Source organism: Schistocerca americana, chromosome 2 (assembly GCF_021461395.2).
Source record: "Schistocerca americana isolate TAMUIC-IGC-003095 chromosome 2, iqSchAmer2.1, whole genome shotgun sequence".
NCBI lineage: Eukaryota > Metazoa > Arthropoda > Insecta > Orthoptera > Acrididae > Schistocerca > Schistocerca americana.
In genome coordinates, this window is record NC_060120.1 from 997,511,068 (window position 1) to 997,532,757 (window position 21,690).

The window sequence follows — 21,690 nt, forward strand, 5'->3', positions numbered from 1 at the left end:
GACGTTCTTGGAGAAATGCAACGTTTCGACTCCATCGGTGGAGCACATTTTACTTGTTTATTTATTTATAGCTGCTAACAAACTGATCTTACCTAAAGCGGTTGTATTACACAAGCTGTAATTGCGCAAATATTAAATCATGCATTCCTACAATTACTTGTCGGTGTTGAACAAACTGACGACAGATATAATAATCTATCCTAAGAACTCACCACCTAACCCCTTAATACTAAATACTAGTGCGCAGTGACTAGCACACTGGACTCGCATTCGGGAGGACGACGGTTCAATTCCGCGTCCGGCCATCCTGATTTAGGTTTTCCGTGATTTCCCTAAATCGCTCTAGGCAAATGCCGGGATGGTTCCTTTGAAAGGGCACGGCCGACTTCCCACCCCGTCCTTCCCTAATCCGATGAGACCGATGACCTCGCAATTTGGTCTCTCCCCCCAAAAACATCGCAACCCAACTAAATACTAGTATTATATAGGAATTATGAGCAGATATTCTTGCAGCAACTGGTATTTCGAAACTTGGAATTTATATTCAGAACATTCAAGAAAATGGAAGTACAACTACTCACTGTAACTATACGCTATGTTACCATCATCAAAATACTAAAGATTTACTCTGTCCTGTGTTACATTATCCAGTCTACTGGAAGTCTGTCTGACGCAAAATAGTCTTCTCTCTCTGAGTGCGAGACGACCACCATTTCATCAGGTAAGCTTTGCTGGTATTACAATGATGGCTCTACACCCTGAGAGTGTTGCTCTGACAGTGTCCAAAACCACCTCCCCCTGGACTTATCTGGAGGCACGTCATTTCTCCTGAAATGTTCCAAAAAACCTGGAAGTCAGAAACGATCCCCTCAGTCATACAAAACTGCCGTCCAGTACAAGTTCTTTTGTCAGAGATCTTTTGTAGACTCTTGAAAGGCCTCATCTTGCTGTTGATCTTATCATATCTCTTAGTGATACTTCTATATTCCAGCGGTCGTTAGAACTTGACAGTCTATTTTGACTGCTACACGCTTCATTTTCTTGTTCGAGAACTGTTTTATGTTGATGTTCATCTAGTTAACATTGGGTATATTACTCCCTTGAATATCAGTCACCTGCCACTTTTCTTACGGACTGTGCCACGATCACTAGCAGATCTAAATCCCGTATACTGATCACATTCAAACATAGTTTGTTCAGATGTGGCTACCAGTCCACAACTGCTCGTCCGTGTCCTAATCCTGTTACTTCTGCGTTAATACACAGGATTTGGGCTTTGCCTCGTTCAAAAATATTTTATCACTCTGGAGGGGTTTATATAATATAGTTGCAGTCAGTCACGAGTGCTCGGGAAAATCCTGTGCAGTCGCAGTGCCGAACATCCCACGTCACAGCCACCAACCCATTCGCCATGCAATCCTTTAATTTTCCATTCAGGGATGTACTGGCGCATACACTGTTGTACCGTTTTAAGATTACCTCTGCGCAACCACCGACAAGCTCCTACATGTCTCACATTGGTGTGTATGGGGAAAATTCCTAACAAAACCACGAGTGCTTCAACAAGTGTTCTACTAAAAACACCCATCAGCCAGAGCAATATTTACACTCCTGGAAATGGAAAAAAGAACACATTGACACCGGTGTGTCAGACCCACCATACTTGCTCCGGACACTGCGAGAGGGCTGTACAAGCAATGATCACACGCACGGCACAGCGGACACACCAGGAACCGCGGTGTTGGCCGTCGAATCGCGCTAGCTGCGCAGCATTTGTGCACCGCCGCCGTCAGTGTCAGCCAGTTTGCCGTGGCATACGGAGCTCCATCGCAGTCTTTAACACTGGTAGCATGCCGCGACAGCGTGGACGTGAACCGTATGTGCAGTTGACGGACTTTGAGCGAGGGCATATAGTGGGCATGCGGGAGGCCGGGTAGACGTACCGCGGAATTGCTCAACACGTGGGGCGTGAGGTCTCCACAGTACATCGATGTTGTCGCCAGTGGTCGGCGGAAAGTGCACGTGCCCGTCGACCTGGGACCGCACCGCAGCGACGCACGGATGAACGCCAAGACCGTAGGATCCTACGCAGTGCCGTAGGGGACCGCACCGCCACTTCCCAGCAAATTAGGGACACTGTTGCTCCTGGGGTATCGGCGAGGACCATTCGCAACCGTCTCCATGAAGCTGGGCTACGGTCCCGCACACCGTTAGGCCGTCTTCCGCTCACGCCCCAACATCGTGCAGCCCGCCTCCAGTGGTGTCGCGACAGGCGTGAATGGAGGGACGAATGGAGACGTGTCGTCTTCAGCGATGAGAGTCGCTTCTGCCTTGGTGCCAATGATGGTCGTATGCGTGTTTGGCGCCGTGCAGGTGAGCGCCACAATCAGGACTGCATACGACCGAGGCACACAGGGCCAACACCCGGCATCATGGTGTGGGGAGCGATCTCCTACACTGGCCGTACACCACTGGTGATCGTCGAGGGGACACTGAATAGTGCACGGTACATCCAAACCGTCATCGAACCCATCGTTCTACCATTCCTAGACCGGCAAGGGAACTTGCTGTTCCAACAGGACAATGCACGTCCGCATGTATCCCGTGCCACCCAACGTGCACTAGAAGGTGTAAGTCAACTACCCTGGCCAGCAAGATCTCCGGATCTGTCCCCCATTGAGCATGTTTGGGACTGGATGAAGCGTCGTCTCACGCGGTCTGCACGTCCAGCACGAACGCTGGTCCAACTGAGGCGCCAGGTGGAAATGGCATGGCAAGCCGTTCCACAGGACTACATCCAGCATCTCTACGATCGTCTCCATGGGAGAATAGCAGCCTGCATTGCTGCGAAAGGTGGATATACACTGTACTAGTGCCGACATTGTGCATCCCCTGTTGCCGGTGTCTATGTGCCTGTGGTTCTGTCAGTGTGATCATGTGATGTGTCTGACCCCAGGAATGTGTCAATAAAGTTTCCCCTTCCTGGGACAATGAATTCACGGTGTTCTTATTTCAATTTCCAGGAGTGTATTTCTGGATGCGATATTAATTACGACATTTAAAGCATCATACATTTGTGGCTATTCTGACCATGGCTGTCATAATGGAACCGTAATATGCTTTAAACGCTTTGTAGTTCGCTATTTTTCGTAATATGAGGTAAGAAATTTGAATTTTGAATTGAATGACACAAAAATATATGTATGTATCTCTTAAAATGGAAACAACGTCTAACTTTAAGGTGGGGTTTCTCTCCAGATTGCCTTTAAGTAGGATGTATGTTGTTTTATTTGCAGCTACTGTACGTCTTTGTTTCGAGGACAGATTCAAGGGAATCATAACTCGTATGAAGGTGCTATTCACACACACCCTGGCTCAATAATAACTGGTATTAGAGTGTGCTCCGAAAATGGGGACAAAACGTTGAGTTGCTCCAAGCAATTCATTCGACCACTGCATAATAGCTAGGGAATTTAATAAGTGTGGCATATGTGACCAGGTGAGTTTCAATTTTACAGTTCACTGTACATCATGTGCGCCTGCAGCACTTGGGATGTAAAATATGCAACCGACCTATCGAATAATTCTGCATCGGGTAACACTGTAACCTTTCAAATCCTAGCTGGAGAATTTGGACATTATCCCTCTACTTGACACGTGACAGAGTCACCCCGGTAGTGCCTAATAATGATCGGATGTAGGACTAACGGAGGAGTATGTTCAAATATTTTATTAGTTCAATGATAAAAACTTAAATTTTATTGCTTAACAACAGAAGACTGAACGCATATACAACATTACTGCATCAGACATATACGACGAGGCACTATCCTCATCGATGTGCATCGAAATCTACTCACAAATTTTCCCTTAATAGTGAGCAGCTATTTTCAGTGTGTCAATATGTGAATCTATGGCAGCCTCTGTCGCCTGACTCTAGTGTGAAATACTGAAGTACTGCTTCCAGAAACGTAAAGAGGCTCAGAATCGTATGAGAACAGTGAGCACAGTGACACAGTGGGTAGGAGGAGAATGGTTGAAATAGCCATTCGATTGGGGGTTGATTAATATCAATTGAAAACATCCAACAGATTTTGTTTCTCACACTATGCTATGCATCTAGTTTTGTGGACAAGCTCATGCTACTGTTGGAATTTGTTGATTCTAAGCTATTGCCACAGGCCATGTTATCATCCATAAAATATAAATTCAATGATAAGATGCTCTTCTTCAATTCGTGTTAACCGTGTATATAGCAGAAGGAACGATTGAGGAAAATGACGTCACTGCTTCAATTTAGCTTTCCTGCACAATAGAAAAATTACTTAAGGAGTTTAAAATCATGATAAAGGAGCTATTTTTGAATTGGTTGACATTGTAATGTATTGACGATAAATTTTAAATGACGGGATATATTTTAAATGTTACAACATCAGGTGTAGGCTATAGGACGAAGATATGTATCATGACCTTCTGTTGAGAATCTGCACTGATGGTACGGATAACTTGCTAGGAATGGAAATTAATGTTACATATTGCATAGGACATGGAAAATGGGGCACAGTGCTTGATGTTCAAGGATTTGGAATATAGAAAATTTTATGGATGAAGACGTACAGATGATTTTAAATGAAAAGATGGAAGCGGATATGATTTGATATATATACTCACAGAGAGCGAGAGGCATCACATGATGTGTGATGACAGCTGTATCGGACGGATCATACGAAATCATAGTAAGCATTTGCTCTGTCTTCAAGTCTCTCTCTCTCTCTGTCTCTTTTCGGTCTTCTTACTGGCTTGGTGTGGTACGCCACAAATTCCTCTCCCGTGCCAACTTTTCATCTCAGAGTATCTGTAATAGATGTGTGAAACAAGAAAGAACGCAAAAGTATAGAGATATGAGGCAGTGGTTGAACCATTCTCAAAATACGGCGCATATTATTCAGTCACTAAAAGTAGGGCCGAAAAAATAGGAAAAGCCCCGGATATGGACAATTTTCGGCGTGTCAAAGGAATCTCAATCGTCCAAAAATATAATGAAGGTGTATCCAGAATGTCGCTGAGGAAGAGGTGTTACAAAAAGAAGATGGCCTCATGTAATCGAAGACGGTATACAGCAGAGGAACTTGCAGAAGGGTGACGTAAAATATATAACTCTCCCATTCCTGACGCGGAAAGCACAACAGTCCATAAGATCTACTCCTAAACGGAAAAAAAACAAAGACTGAAGACAAATGGATACAGGATGCACTCGGAGAAAATTACGCACTTGTGAACTGGAGGGCATTCAACTTTTGTGCACCACAGTTACGGCCAATAGACGGCCACCAAATGTGTGTCTTGTACGAATGAGCTCTGTGTGATTTTTCCACAATATTTGGAAATTTTCTGAAGTATTCGACCAGGTTACTCTCCGGATGACATCAACCGCATCAGTTCAAAATTTTCATAGGAAGCGACTGTCGTTGGTTATTACTGTAAATTCAGACAGAAATTGGAAAAGGCATAGTTTTGTATATGGCACGGGCAACGACATCAGTTCTGCCACGGAAGATGTCGACATTATCTAGTCAAAGAGGTCGCGGGACCAGCAATCCAACATAGTCGTAGCTGCCGGCGGCTCATCCAATCACTCCATCTGGAGGCCAGAGAGCCTCAACAAGCAGGGGCCGGAAGCTCCAATGAAATATAGTTCGACGAGTAAAGACTGTTGGCGTAATAACCGCAAGACACTGTTGAAACTCGGGCATCTGGTTTTGGATTGGGCTACAGATCGTTTTTCAGAGTTGTAATTGCTCTGGTGATAACCACTTTGTAAGAACGTTCGGATGCTCTGGTATGTAGTTGTAGACAGCATGTAGACTGAGATTAGTCATCCGCCATCACACTTATCAGGTCACGCCGACACGGCTCGTTCAGTTTTTATGTGCTAGAACTTTGTTCTGTAGTGTTTTTAAGTGTGAATTAATAAGATTTGTCTACGTTAGTATAAAGAAACGTATCAATCGCGTACCAAACACTATGTATTTCTCGCTTAAGGGGCTCCGGGAAGGCTCAAAATCATGAAAAGTTCAAGTTTTACTTTTTTGCGTTTTCTGAATCTGCAGACTATTACCTTGTAATAGATATATAAGTTATTCAATTCCGAAGACTACAACTATTTTTAAATTTTTTTTGAAATGTGTTCTACATGGGCGTGACCCACTGTGGCGCTGTTAAACTGCTGTCAAATGGTGTTATTATTAACGTCCGTGTTCATCAGGTACATTTTAGTGATGTGAGATAAAGTATGTGTTGTGGCTAACCTGTGATGGTTCAATATATATCGCTGGTGTGATTGTCGATTGTTTCATGTTTATTTACTCTGTCGTTATCTCGAAAATATTCGTAATTAATTCTGTTTCTTGAGTCTCTGTTTTGATGAAGTATAATAATGACTAAAAGTAAAGTTATTAGAAATCCTCTGAAGGCTTTTAAGAAAAGGAGAAATGTTGGAAAGCCAAAGGTATGTGTTATTACTGTAAACAATAAAGACGATAACCAAGTGAGTGAACCTAACCTCTCAAGTACACCTGCCCATAGCAGTCAAAGTGGGAAAGAAAATACTTCACAGAAGAAGCTTGGTTCAATGAGTGAAAACTATGAATGTTTTATGGGCGAATCGGATGTGAATGAAATATTTGATACGTCGGTTCTCAAAGGAATTTTTTCAAACTGTGTAAGATGTATTCATTGTAGTGAAGTTGGTCTGGAACTCTCCATAATAAAGCACGTAGGACTTGCTAGTGAAATACAACTGAAATGTGATAAGTGTTCATACATGACCACCTTTTGGAACAGTGTTGCAGTAACTGCAACTGAAGAAAATGGTAGCAATATCTACGAACACAACAACGAGCGATGCTTGCTTTAGACAAGGAACGCCTTCGGGCTGCAGACAGGGCTGTAAAGAGTCTAGAAATACAAGCAAGAGTAAACAGGAGGAGGAACAAGAGGAAGCTGGAGGAGGAGTTTGCAGAGGATGAAGATAATCCATCCTATGGACCTGGAATGCACTAAAAAGTTAATCCTATCTTTATCGCTCGATTCCCAAAACTTTTATTTTCTCATACTAATTACATGTTTTCTAAGGATCTTCCAAACATATTTGTTTCAAACTTTCAGTAAATGTTACACAGTACCTTCTGCATAATTTAACATAGCCTTCTTCCAAAAAACTGTATATTTTTGAATATATAAATAAAAAATTGCAAAAAAATGTTGTGAATTTTCATTACAATTGAAAAAAAAATCGTCTTTAATAACTGAACTAAAATTTTGTAAAATCCCTGTGTTAAGTTGTTGCCCATATTCCAATAAATAATCTGTAAAAAGTTCAACTTCCTACCTCAAATACTTTGTGAGGAAAGATGTAATTTATAGGCGTTATTTCAACATTGCAAGTATAGGGCGTTCCGGAGCCCCTTAACAGATTTACTATAAGAAGTGCAGATGCTAATAACGTAGTCCATTTTTAGAGTACCGGTTGGTATCACTGCAGAGGTACTAGAGTTAAATTTTGTTCCAGGAAGTACTGACACGCTAAAAGTCATAAGAGAAAAGCACAAGGCTGTCATGGTACCTCTGGTTATCGCTACTAACGCGAAATACATCAAGAATGAGGCGCTGTACAAGTGTGTTATGAACCATGTCTTTCTAAAATATGGAAAAGAGAGTAATGAAAATATGTTGTTCACCTTAAGACAGGCAACAAAATTTACATTATCTGTCCCAGATGTGGATGATGTGATCTGAGGTGCCTAAGTTAAGGTGTACGACATATTTTCTGCGCCACTGTCATCTTGACCACCCTGTCTATTCTTTTGTGTAGATTCTTGGTTCACCAGCTCACTTTTCACGACTGGTATGTGTCGCGTGTTGCAGGTTTCCAGAGCCCCGGTGGAGACAGCGCCATCGTGGTCCCGTACCCAGACTCCCGCTCGACCAGCAGCGGCACCTCAGACATGTCTGACTACATCGAGACGCTCTCCTTGTCCTCGCACAGCTCTTCCGACGTCACGGACTCCATTAGGTAAGGAAGTTGGCGTAGAGCAACTTGGCTTACTAGCATGGAGTAACTAGTAGGGTGCTTGTCCGAGAGTCAGTGATGCAACACATACATTAGTCGAACCCATGGGCCGCATTAACGGGAATTGTTCAAGTGTGCCCTATTGTCTGGGAGTAAGTTTCAAGCATCTCCAACTGCTGCTGGTATACTTCACTGGCGTTGCCTCGGGAACACAACCCACAAGTAATTAAAACGCAAGAAATTTGTGACAAATTTTGCCTGAAGGTGAGAGATAATTTTCATGCGTTCAAAACCCATCGTTAATGTAGCATCCGGTCACAGTAATACAACAAAGCCGCCAGGATAATATCGGACACTTCGCTAACTGCTCGGAAGAAATGTAGCAGCGTCATCGGTGGCAACAGAAATATTATATCCACTGTTGCTTTGTCTCGACTACCACCCTTGCAAAAACAACTTCTACCTATAAATCTGTATCATGTAAGGAAACACAACTCGCATGCCGATTGCTTTCACACACACACACACACACACACACACACACACACACAATATCCTGAATGCAGATTGTGGTGTCAATTAGCAGATTCTGAAAACCATTCAACTCTGTAGTATACCGTCAACACTTGGTAAAGGCCACCTCCAAAATACTACATGCGTTATTGATTTCAGTTGCAAGTTGTGTGAATGATGCTGCCGCTGCTTCACTACAATAATTTTTATTTTATTGTTATACGACCCAGATTTCAGCCTTAGGCCATTTCCAAGCACAAAACCTTATTTAAATGTTGAAAGGCACTAGGCTGGTGTGAAATACAAGTCCTTGTCGAAAAGATCAGGTCTGTCATTGGCAGAAGTGAGAACATCTCCGCACGACTGCTACGGTCGCAGGTTCGAATCCTGCCTCGGGCATGTGTGTGTGTGGTGTCCTGAGGTTGGTTAGGTTTAAGTAGTTCTAAGTTCTAGGGGACTGATGAACTCAGAAGTTAAGTCCCATAGTGCTCAGAGCCATTTGATCCATTTTGAGAACATCTCTCAAATGTCTAAACGTATTTCTGGACCCTATAGCATAGTTGTTATATAAAACTGCTACCACTGGAATTAAAAAATCTTAGCAGTAATCCACGCGCTTTCAAATCGAAACTGAAGAGTTTCCTCATGAGCCACTCCTGTTGTGTCGAGGAGTTCCTTGAAAAATTAAGCTGATTCTTGTTGTATTGTTGATTGCGATTACTTAAACATATGGCTTGACTTCTTTCGGATTCATAAACATTTTATTTTTATCTGTTATTACTTTCGTGTTGTAATTTCATGTACTGACGCGTTCCATGATCTTGGAGATTTGCTAATCAATTTCTTCCTGCGGAACATGAGGTGTAAATAAAGTAAAATAAACTATCTATTGAACATAGTCTCTAAAGTCCATACCTCAACAGCTTTGAACACTTTTACATCGTCACTGCTGTGAAACGCATCTCTTCTTCAGTACAAATTCTCATAGCTCTTAAGCTATGCACATTACAGCTCATGGTTGCTGGACTTGTTTTGCTTCGAATGATCGTTCTTGTCATGTACTTCAATCCTGACCATTCCTTCTAGTACACCTTGTACAGCGCCAGAATTTCACACTTACTCGGTCTGCAATTTAGGTGTTTTGGTCACAAGAGTATAACTGTCCTTAGTACTTTAACTATGGAGTACGTTTCCGCTTCCCGCGCCGCTTCGCTGTCACACTGTGGTGCACCTTTTACCTGCATCACAGCAAAACTGTGTCTGTAGCAAACACGGAACATGCTCTCTCTTCTGACAATATGCCATGGTCTTCGTATTGGACGACACGTGTAACTTGCCTTCTTAAGTCCATCCGTAGTTCCGAAGCAACAATGCTGAGCAAGCCACAATGAGGGAAAGGTTTCCATACTGAAGACTACCTGAAAACATAGGTGGTCTTGTATAACTATAAACTGGCACTACGCTGTGATTGGAAGTTTTTCTTTAGAGCCGCATAACCCTATGTAGTTTACCAATAGAAACACTGGCTATTTTAATTTTTGTTTCAGCTACACTGAGGTGACGTAAGTGACGGAATAAATTCTAATATCACGTCGGACCGTCTTTCATCTGGAGTATTGCAGCAGCTTGAGAAGGTGTGGGCTCAAAAGTCTTTGGAAGTCTCCTGCAGAAGTATTGACCGATGCTGCCTCTATAGCCTCCCACAATTGCAGAAGTGTTGCCGGTGCAGGATTTTGTGGACAAACTGGCCCTCGATTATAATCTATAAATAGTCGATAGCACTCATGTCGGGCGATCTGGATGGCTAAATCCTTCACTCCAACTGACCAGAATGTTCCTTAACCAGTCTCTAACTATTGTAGACCTGTGACATGACGCATTGACATCCATAAAAATTCCATCGTTGTTTGGCAACCTGATGTCCATGAATGGCTGCCAATGGTCTCCAAGTAGCCGAACGTAACTATTTCCAGTCTATTATCTATTCCGTTGGATCAGAGAACCGAATCCATTCGCATGTAAACACAGTCCATACCACTGTGGAGCCACCACAAGCTTGCACAGAGCCTTGTTGACAATTTGGGTCCATGGGTTCGTGGGTATGCGCTACAAGGTTCATACTGCTTCTTTTGTTTAAAGAGGTATTTCCCATCACAACACAGTGTGGATAGTGGACACTGTTTCTGTCAAGAAATTTATGGATTCACTAGACAATCTGGCTACGTGACTTGTGCCTTGTGCGAGAAAATGCCTACAAAATCCATCTTCAGAGGGCATGGACATTCTCAATATACCACTACTATTTTCCCTCAGGTCGCTACTCCTTCATAATGATGCACACGCCGCGCCTTTAAGGAGAAAGGTTACCACTTATGAATCAAAAGTTCTTTGTAGTTTGAAATTGTCGAGATGCGAAATCTGCGCCAATTATGAAAGTTTTAAGTCCTCTGCTTGACTTTCTAATATCTCTGAACAGGGAAGTTCAGTTAATTATACGAGACTGGCCAGCTTGTTCCTTTCACTTTCTAGAAAAGCACAGATGAAACTGGCCCATTTGTTGACACATTTGCTGACCGTTAACGAAATTACAGAACGGAGCAAAGAATACGATTTACGAGGTCCGTAGGTTCTGGGAAAGCTATTAACTCATTTCCCATTGATTACGTACTGTCACTTCTCCAGAAAAATTGTACTGATTTAACATGCGTTATTGTACTGAAGCCGTTTTATCCTACTCTACGTCCGCCTCTGGTAGCTGAGTAGTCAGCGCGACGGAATGTCATTCCTAAAGGCCCGGGCTCGATTCCAGGCTGAGTCAGAGATTTTCTCCGCTCAGGGACTGGGTGTTGTGTTGTCCTTATCATCATCATTTCATCCCCATCGACACGCAAGTCGCCGTAGTGGCATCAACTTGAAAGACTTGCATCAGGCGAACTGTCTACCCGACGGGAGGCCCTAACCACATGGCATTTCCATTTATATCCTATTCTATGTAGTTTATGATCACTAACATTGGAGGTATGCGGACACAGGAGGAACGAACGTCCGGTTCCTAAGATCAATCAAAGTGGGGTTCACGAGGTCAACAGCTATCGACAAACAAAATCTAGTGAATAGCAAATTCGTCCTAAACGTATACGCACTGTCCAGGGAGCTATCCGTATCAGAAACGCAATACAGTGAAAGTTATAACTCTGGTGATAAATGGCACCTACTGAAGGCTTCAATTTCTAGCGAGAGTGTGTCTGGCAAGCATGGACCGCAGTATTTGCAGTCAGTCTCGTAGGCCGCTCCACCTTGCGGTTTTGATGGCGCTACTCGTGGGAAGCAAGCTATTACTTGAGTATGAAGTCCATGTACTCTGATCTGTCTTCTGAATCGATTCTCGGGCTACGCAGGGAATCCGAATCACTGGCGAACCTTAAGGAAGGGTGTACATGTGTCAAAGAGACAGCCGATTTTCGTCAGAATACTGCACAATTTCAAGCCAGGAGACTAGACACGAAATTGTCAAAATTATTGTCACCTACCAGAGAAGAGTAACAGGTATTTTATTGTATCATTCTGTGTATGACGACTGTGGCCGTGTTGGTCTAGTGAGTAAAGTGCTAAGACTCCGGCCCTTAATGGCTCGGATCCAATCCCAGGTAGTATTTGGGATTATTCCTTGTTCCACTCCCTCCGGGATGGCCCCAGCTCCAGTCCGACTGCTATAAAATGAGTACCGAGGTTCTTTCCTGGGGCAGAAATGCCCCCCGAGTAACGGACTCACCACTCTCCCCCTACTAGCGCAGCGGCGAACAATGGCTCTGTCCGACCGCCATGTCATCCTCAAACGATAGGTGTTACTGGATGCGAACATGGATGAGCATGTTGACAGCACGTCGCTCTCCTGGTCACTGTCAGTTTTCATTATCAGACCCACCGCTTCTAGTCATACTTGACTGCTCAATTGGCCTCGCAGGGGCTGAGTGGATGCTGCTTGCCCACAGCGCTGAGTGGATCCTGCCAGTCACCCATCCAAGTGCTAGCCAAGCCCGACATTGCTTAACTTCGGTGTTCTGAGGGGAACCAATGTTACCACTGTGACAAGGCTTCTGGCGATCTACATGCTGCGAATCAGTATTAAGGTTTCCCTCCAGTTCCATTCACGAAAGGAATATGGTAGCAAGGATTACAAGTATGCTTATGTCCGAGCTCGACACAGAACCGATAGACACGATGCGGTAGAATTTTCAAAGTTTCCTCTGGAAAGCCGGTTCATGGAGGTTCCCGCAAGTGATTGGTGGGAGATTCACGATATCTGACAGTTAAGATTATTCAATAATTTTCTTACACCACCGCTATTCAGACGACGTTGCGGTCATTAACACCTCCATGATAGTACGACCTGTCCTGTACGAATCCGTACAAGTGAGCATTATTTTACCAACGAGCTGCTTTTCGTCACCCAACAGCTGTATCGATGCATGACTTTTCATTTACCTACAACTGAGCCTATTTGTTCATTTCCCTTCATACAACCACACCTCTGTTACGTCAGTTTCTCATAAATGCTGTAGCTCAAGGATACCACACTTTTACATTTCGTGAACACAACTATAGATTTGTCCACACACAGTCCAGCATCGGTATGCCAATCAGGGAAACTCGCCGTAAGCATTGAGGCAATCACTTCGAAACGCAGCAGGTTGAAGATATCCGTTTTGTTAAATACTGTGTGCCTCTGCGGGAAGAAATGTGTAAGTGTCTGCTGCACATCCTCGTCCGACACGAGCTGTCGACCCTTCAGGGCATTTTAAAGGGACCGAAGGGGTGATAATCGCAGGGGAAGAGGTCAGGACTGCAGGGCTAGAACTTGAGTGGCTCCCACAAATATTCGTCTCTTGCAATAGGGCACTCTATGAACGTTTTACGTCTTGTGTCGAGTCGCAACCAGCACGGATCTTGGCGCACCATTCCACATCGACAGTTTTGCCCATACACATTCTTTATTCGCCAATGGATGTCTTCCGTCGTTTAACCTTCGGTACCAAGAAAAAAATAACAATACGTTGATCCCGTTCGGATACGTTTGGCAATACTTTTGCCGTAGTTACGTTTCCGTATTAACTGCACGCACATTGTAAAGACAAGAATGCCACACTAATCCATTGTCTACATTTCGTTGCTTATATACGAGCATCGGGGTCGCTCTGTGTTGCAGAAACGACGTCAAGCGGAAGATTTTTGATTGCCACTTATAGAACAAAGATAGTAATTGTCCTGCTACCTGGCCCTACATGTTACTTCAATGCCCATAAGTTATTCTCGATCAAAGGAAACGTCCTGCATCCTGCCTATCAATAAATTTTCTATCCAATAGTAAATCGTTAAAATAATCGTTAACCATGTACTTCTTTACAATACCTCAGTATCGTACTGCATCAAAAACTATCTGATGAGCCAAAAACACCAACTGCATCTTGTTATCCCTATTTCTTAGTTCAGAATGTATCGTGTGCAAAGGGACCGAGTTGGTTTCCACATAGACGATATTCTTGGAATACATGCTGATTCCCATCTTTCTTGCTTTCCAAACGTCATAGACGCTCTGATATATCCTTCCCTGGAATGGACGTCACGTCACAAACGATTTCACGGATTAATGGCTGAACCACAGCCGAGAGGTCGTTTGCAGAGTGAGTCTTTTACATCCTGAAAGAGTTAAACTGCATGCTCACCAGTATTAGAATCTGTTCCCAACGCCCATCTACCAGTCATTTCCACATACATTCACCGGAATAGTGACATACTAAGATCGGATCTTCGCCCCGGAAAAGAAAGACGAAGGGAAAGACCGAATTTAGTGTTTCCATAAGGAGTGCCAATTCCTTCACCACGTTTAGACTTAAACAAGCAGGATGGATGTAAATTTTTTTGAACATTGTGCGACGATGTAACCTGACCTTAACTGTCGAAACCTCGTGACAAGAAATTATTCTAGCAGCAGGAGTCGAACAAGAGTTAAGCAGCAGTGCTTTAGCGTGCGTTATCAACCTCGGCTCCGGAGGCAAATTACCTGGTCACATACATTCATTAATGCTAACCGAGGCCACCTCCGGGCTTTTACCTGTCTGATTTCTCTGTAGTAGTGAACTAGGGTTATAGTGGAGATTTGATGAGTATTTATATGTTTCAGTATTTTGTTGTGTTCATGTAGGAAATCTATCTTTACTTTCGTAACCAGTTATTGCTGCAGAACGATCTTGTACATATGGCACAATAATTATCAAAGGATGATTTCCTGCTTCAGATTTAACCTGGCCCAAAACTAATTACTTGTTCATTAGAAATGCTTAAATTTCAAGAAAACTATCCTCCGCGTAATTTATAGTATACGAACACACACACACACACACACACACACACACACACACACACACACACACATAATCAAGCCATCAAGCTATGTGACGACCATCATGTTCATTTTGTCGGCATAGTAATTTCTAATAGGGCCGTTACAGAAAAGAACCTGGTGTATGGCGAATCATAACGTATGAGCTTTGTTATCAGATATACCTTCGATTGTACAGGATTATCGTAAACGATATCGTTTGGATTTCAGTGGACTCCTTTGGGTTGTATGACAGTGTCATATATAGAAAAATTGCCAATGTTTCAGGTGCTATTGCGGACAGTCTTCATCAGGGAGATTATTGGGATATTTTGTTGCTGCTTTATATTTGTATAAGCAGGGTGTAACGCCTATAAAGGCGGATATTTTTGTTGACGACTGAGGAATGTGTACTATTACTATTTACTTTATTTGCAGACTAATAATATTATAGCTATTAGGACTAGTATCTTTTTGGGTTGGTTAGTACCTCCAACTATGTGTGGCAGGAGGAAGTTATTAATGTTTGTTTTCACCTGGGTAGCAGGTCAGGACGCATGGATTCTAAACGGTTAGTTTATAATGACTGTCGCAGTACACTTAGCGGTGCAGTTACGACCACCCAGGAAACATCACGTAGTGAATTATGTGAGTGGGTAGACAGTTCAACGCGGAGAAAGAAACAAACAACAAACAAATTGATGTATGTATGTATTAATATATCACATATAAAAATGTGTGCTTTTCTACCTGTTACATGCTATATTTAACTTTGATGCTTATGTTCTTATTATACAGTCAATGTATCCTCAGAAGAAAAAGATTAAAGCACACTAATCTTCGGACCTTGACGGCTAACAATGTTGCCCACTTTTACCAAAATCAACAACGACGTGATCTCCAGCAGTACTATATAAACAGTTGCCTTAGCTTCTCTTATTGAAATAAGTATTTATTATCTCTTATATTTTATCGTATTCAGTCAATATCAACTATTATACAGGGTGGTCCTAAACTATATGACAAAAATGTAACGGCAGATAAGCGAAATATGCAGAAGCCGTATAGTAATGAGTCTGCGATAATGCCGCCATGAGCCGATAGAGAGCGCTGAGGACTGCGCAGTAAGAAGGCGCTTCGCTAGCTGGATTCATCATTTCCTTCACGGATCTCAAGCAGCATACATCGTTTCAGTAATGCAGAGCTGGCCGACAATCATTTACTATAAGGGGCTGCACAAGGAAATGGATTAGATGCTCAAAGGATGTACAGGGAACGATTCGCGGATGGGAATCAGCCGGATCGCCGAACATTCGAGCGTCTGCATCGGGAGTTACGCACGAGTGGATTGTTTTAGGTTCCAGGCGTGGAACTGGCATTGAAAGATGTCGCAGGACTGCTGCAGTGGAAGAAAGAATACTAAACACAGTAGAGGAAAATCCTTCCACAAACTCGAAAGCTGTAGTACATGCGTTGTGTATGAGCCACAAAAGTTTTTTGAGGACTTTACATGAACCCGTATCATTTACAGCGAGAGCAAGCAATGACCCCTGACGATTATCTTCCAAATGTAAACTTTGCCCGTTGGTACCTATAGCAGACTGCATCCAATGGAAACTTCCATGCAGGTGTTTTATTTACTGATGAGGCAACCTTTGCGCCGTCGGGTACGTTGAACACCCGTAATTCTCACCTATGGTCTCACGGTAACCCTCGTGATGCAACAGCACACGCGTACCAAGAAAGGTTTCCCATTAATGTTTGGGCATTCGTTGTGCACGATAACTTGGTAGCACCGTACGTTCTACCTAGTCGTGTAACTGGCCACACTTACATCATCTTCCTACAGGAGGTCTTACCTGAACTTCTGGGCGATGTTCCTCTAGCTGCCCGCAGACGAATGTGGTTCCAGCACGACGGAGCCCAAGCTCACTTCAGTCGAAACGTCAGGAATCACCTGGATGCTGTCTACGGCCAGCGGTGCATTTCCCTGGCCACCGCGTTCTCCCGATTTAACCTGCGTGGATTTTTTCTCTTATGGGGTCATATGAAAAGCCTAGAGTCCCTTCACATCTGAAGAAGATCTAGCTTCCCTCGTGTCTGTTGCTGCTGAACATGTGATCGACATGCCTGACGCCTTATCTAATGTACACCGATCCATGCGCCGCCGCTGTGAATCGTGTAGAGCTGTTGGTGGTCTCTCTTCCGAGCACTTCTTGTATACTATCAATAAATTTCTGAAGTCATATGTCTTTACACACGCTTTAAGTTTTCTGTGATTCATACTGCTGTACAAGCTAGCGCTGCAATGTGTCATTACCGCACCCACATTACTATACAAAATCTGCTTAATTCGACCAACTTCACCTGCGTTTACATTTTTGACATACGGTTTAGGACCACCCTGTGTGAAACACAAAATAAAATAATCAAGCATTTGTTTTAAAGAGGGTATACTTGATTTAGAGCAGTAGTATATTGGGATTATTAAGTCGGGTGTGATTCATGTGTTGCTGCTACATGTCAGTGTCATCTTTATTTCTTTGGTGTTTATTAATTTACCACTACAGTGTCGCTTGTCCCCTTTGGTGTGCAGGCTGGGAAGGCAGGCGACGACGATGCTGCGGCCGCGGTCAGGGAAGGAGTACCAGCCCATCAACCAGTCCATCCTGGAGAGGGACGTCGCGCTCAACTAGGGGGCCCCACCGCCACATCTTGCTCAACGACAGCCGAACCGTCTTCTCGCAATAACTACGCCCTACTCGCCAGTTTTATAGCATGGAACCGCTTACTCTCGCAATAATCTGATGAGACCTGCCTTTGTACTAGTCTACTTTTGCGAACGGCTTCGGCTGTACCTCGAAGTCGTTCGTGACAACTCCGATAAGACTGTCAAAACTACAAAAAATAATTTCTTCCATTTTATTTTCATTGTATGCATAATGTAAAGTGTGAATATGATGTAATTCCTTCTACTATGTAACGTGTATAAAGAAAGTCATTTTTCTTCATGTGATAAGCCATTTTCAACTCGTGTCAGATATTTAATCAGGACACACTGTTCGAGCTACTGACTTGTATCATATTAAACTTCAATAAAATTAAATTTATTTAACATGGCTTTTACTTACAACCAAGTGCTTATCACGAATCACCTTCTAGAGCCGTCTATTTCTCTCATCTGAATGAAGAGTGCATTCAAGCGGATAGCAAACTTTGCTAAATAAGGTATTTAGATGACAGGCGTGGTGGAAATCAGAACAATACAATTCAGTATAGATCTAATAAAGCACAAGGGATCACTGTGTTACCGCGAAGAGAATCACACTTAAAACAGGAAATTTAGGAAATCATACATATCACTAATTACTTTGTCCCATAACCACTCACATTCTCGAGGAAAGTGTTTAATTATAGGCTGATTAGAGCAAGGCGTGTAGTAGAATGTTCGTTTGGCATCTTTGCCAACAAGTGGCGAATTTTCCACAGGGCCATAGATGTTAATATTGACTTGGCTGAAAGTATTATAAAAATTTGGTAGTTGTTGACAGTTGGATACCCTCAAGACTGGAGAAATAATTTGTCACACCATACAAATCTTTGGATGGGACAGAAAAGGTGATAGACCTCATAAAATGCAACGTAAGAAATTCTTAAGATGTTCGGATCAAGGGGCAATAGTATTACACAGGGTGATCCAAAAATCCAATAACGTTTCTAAGATCAGTACGTCAGGAAATAATTTCAGTAGAGAGGTAAAATTTGACACACAAGCTTAAAATTACATGGGGTTTTACTGAAACGAAAAAAGTTCACGAAACGACCAACAGTTAGGGCTTCATGTGATACGAAGGGAATAATCAATACAGCAACTGATTTTTAGTAAAGAAGACATTCCTTACTCGTATAACAAACGGTCAACATGTCGGGCGTCACTCATCAACAGTTCCTTAGTACTATAGTCGAGAGTCAATGTCGTGAATAGCAGTGTACATCATACCACTAGGTACTGTAAGAAATTTCTGTTGGATTTTGTTTTTTTATAATCCCCAATGAGAATGGACCATTGCGGAAAGTTGCGACTCTACAACCAACAATCATACAGGTTGATGTCTGGGGACCTGGGAGACCAAACATGGAGGAAGTGGCGGCTCAGCAAGCGATCCTCACCAAAAGATGTGCGCAAGAGATTTTTCGCACGTGTAGCAAAAACAGAGTGGAGAGCCTTCCTGCATAAAAGTGGTACCTTCCAGCAGGTCTTTATCAGCCAGGCGGAGGATGACGTGATTCCGTAACATATCAGCAAACCTCTGACCCATCACGCTGACGATTCTCATGCGGTGTCACTGAGGTCTTGCTGTCCAGCTCTATCTGTTGGCCGGCTTTAGCATTCGTTTTCTGCTTCAATAAAGTCCGTTGTCATATCAGGCACGCGTGGCAAGTTTTACTTTCTTACATACGCAATTCCGCGAATTACTGCAATTTCAAATGTTAACGGACTTTTCAGTCATCCCGTAAATTAATATTTTGTGGAGTTTTCGTGACCTCAGAGAAAAGCATACATATCAAGAATTCGAAGCGAAGTAACGTTTTATTATTTCCCAAATACTGTTTCGAGATTTTTTTGATCAAAGTCGACATTCGATCTATGCCCATTGTTTCACAGCCAAGGGACCTTAGTCATGGCGAGAATGCAGACCCAGGAATGATTTACATGGTTCAACTGCAGAGTAGATGTGAACATTCAAACCACATCTACGCTGGACGCCTCATTAATTTGTTTATTTGCTACTACAGAGCCCTTGGTCTCCACCCCCCCCCCCCAATCTCCCCTTCCCCTAGCTGTGTAACAACGTACACTTTTTACTAACGTACTTCAAGTGGTGCTCCTTTCAGCGTGTGTAACAGTTATAAGAAATTTGATGCTGTTAGCCTTATTTGTTCATGAGACCCAGAAAATATTAGATACAGGCTCCCAGGTAGATGCTATTTTTCTTGACTTCCGGAAGGCGTTCGATACAGTTCCGCACTGTCGCCTGATAAACAAAGTAAGAGCCTACGGAATATCAGACCAGCTGTGTGGCTGGATTGAAGAGTTTTTAGCAAACAGAACACAGCATGCTGTTATCAATGGAGAGACGTCTACAGACGTTAAAGTAACCTCTGGCGTGCCACAGGGGAGTGTTATGGGACCATTGCTTTTCACAATATATATAAATGACTTAGTAGATAGTGTCGGAAGTTCCATGCGGCTTTTCGCGGATGATGCTGTAGTATACAGAGAAGTTGCTGCATTAGAAAATTGTAGCGAAATACAGGAAGATCTGCAGCGGATAGGCACTTGGTGCAGGGAGTGGCAACTGACCCTTAACATAGACAAATGTAATGTATTGCGAATACATAGAAAGAAGGATCCTTTATTGTATGATTATATGATAGCGGAACAAACACTGGTAGCAGTTACTTCTGTAAAATATCTGGGAGTATGCGTACGGAACGATTTGAAGTGGAATGATCATATAAAACTAATTGTTGGTAAGGCGGGTACCAGGTTGAGATTCATTGGGAGAGTGCTTAGAAAATGTAGTCCATCAACAAAGGAGGTGGCTTACAAAACACTCGTTCGACCTATACTTGAATATTGCTCATCAGTGTGGGATCCGTACCAGGTCGGGTTGACGGAGGAGATAGAGAAGATCCAAAGAAGAGCGGCGCGTTTCGTCACTGGGTTATTTGGTAACCGTGATAGCGTTACGGAGATGTTTAATAAACTCAAGTGGCAGACTCTGCAAGAGAGGCGCTCTGCATCGCGGTGTAGCTTGCTCGCCAGGTTTCGAGAGGGTGCGTTTCTGGATGAGGTATCGAATATATTGCTTCCCCCTACTTATACTTCCCGAGGAGATCACGAATGTAAAATTAGAGAGATTAGAGCGCGCACGGAGGCTTTCAGACAGTCGTTCTTCTCGCGAACCATACGCGACTGGAACAGGAAAGGGAGGTAATGACAGTGGCACGTAAAGTGCCCTCCGCCACACACCGTTGGGTGGCTTGCGGAGTATCAATGTAGATGTAGATGTAGATGTACAACACATCGCCCCTACCTGATTTCTGTATTTCAATCGTGATAAAAAGTTTTAAGTCGCCTGGCCGGCCGGAGTGGCCGAGCGGTTAAAGGCGCTACAGTCTGGAACCGCACGACCGCTACGGTCGCAGGTTCGAATCCTGCCTCGGGCATGGATGTGTGTGATGTCCTTAAGTTAGTTAGGTTTAAGTAGTTCTAAGTTCTAGGGGACTTATGACCACAGCAGTTGAGTCCCGTAGTGCTCAGAGCCATTTGAACCATTTTTTTTAAGTCGCCAGTTAACGGTACTATTTCAAGCAGGAAATATTGTGACTTTTTTTAAAGTCCTTCACCTTACTTTCCCATTCAGTACGTTAGATTCTCATTTAATCAGTCAGAAATTCAACACGTTTTAGTTCTTCAACCGTGCAAGTACTTCCATAGGTTTTTCACTGATTAAAAGTGTTATTATGACCAGCTGCCTGATGTATCAGCTACAACACGTGTGTGGAAAGCTCTAACTTCAGGAAGGGAAGGGAAGATACGAGGTGTGGCTAGAAAAAAACCGGATTAGTACAGGTGAAACTATAAAACGAATGCCATAAGGCTGAAAGTCGCATGGCCTGTCACGTGACTCTCGCTCCGCCTACTGCTCGAGTTTCATCT

The 21,690-nt window shown here is 43.2% G+C and overlaps 1 protein-coding gene across 1 annotated transcript in view; it reads left to right on the plus strand.

The window, feature by feature from the left end:
* LOC124594597 overlaps positions 1-18,024 on the plus strand; it is a 393,017-nt gene extending 374,993 nt beyond the window's left edge. Inside the window, exons 13-14 of the mRNA XM_047132970.1 lie at positions 7,927-8,074; positions 17,560-18,024. Coding sequence (XP_046988926.1) covers positions 7,927-8,074; positions 17,560-17,659 — 248 coding nt within the window. The 3' untranslated portion in view covers positions 17,660-18,024. The remainder of the gene's footprint in view (positions 1-7,926; positions 8,075-17,559) is intronic.
* The last annotated feature ends 3,666 nt before the right edge of the window (positions 18,025-21,690 follow it).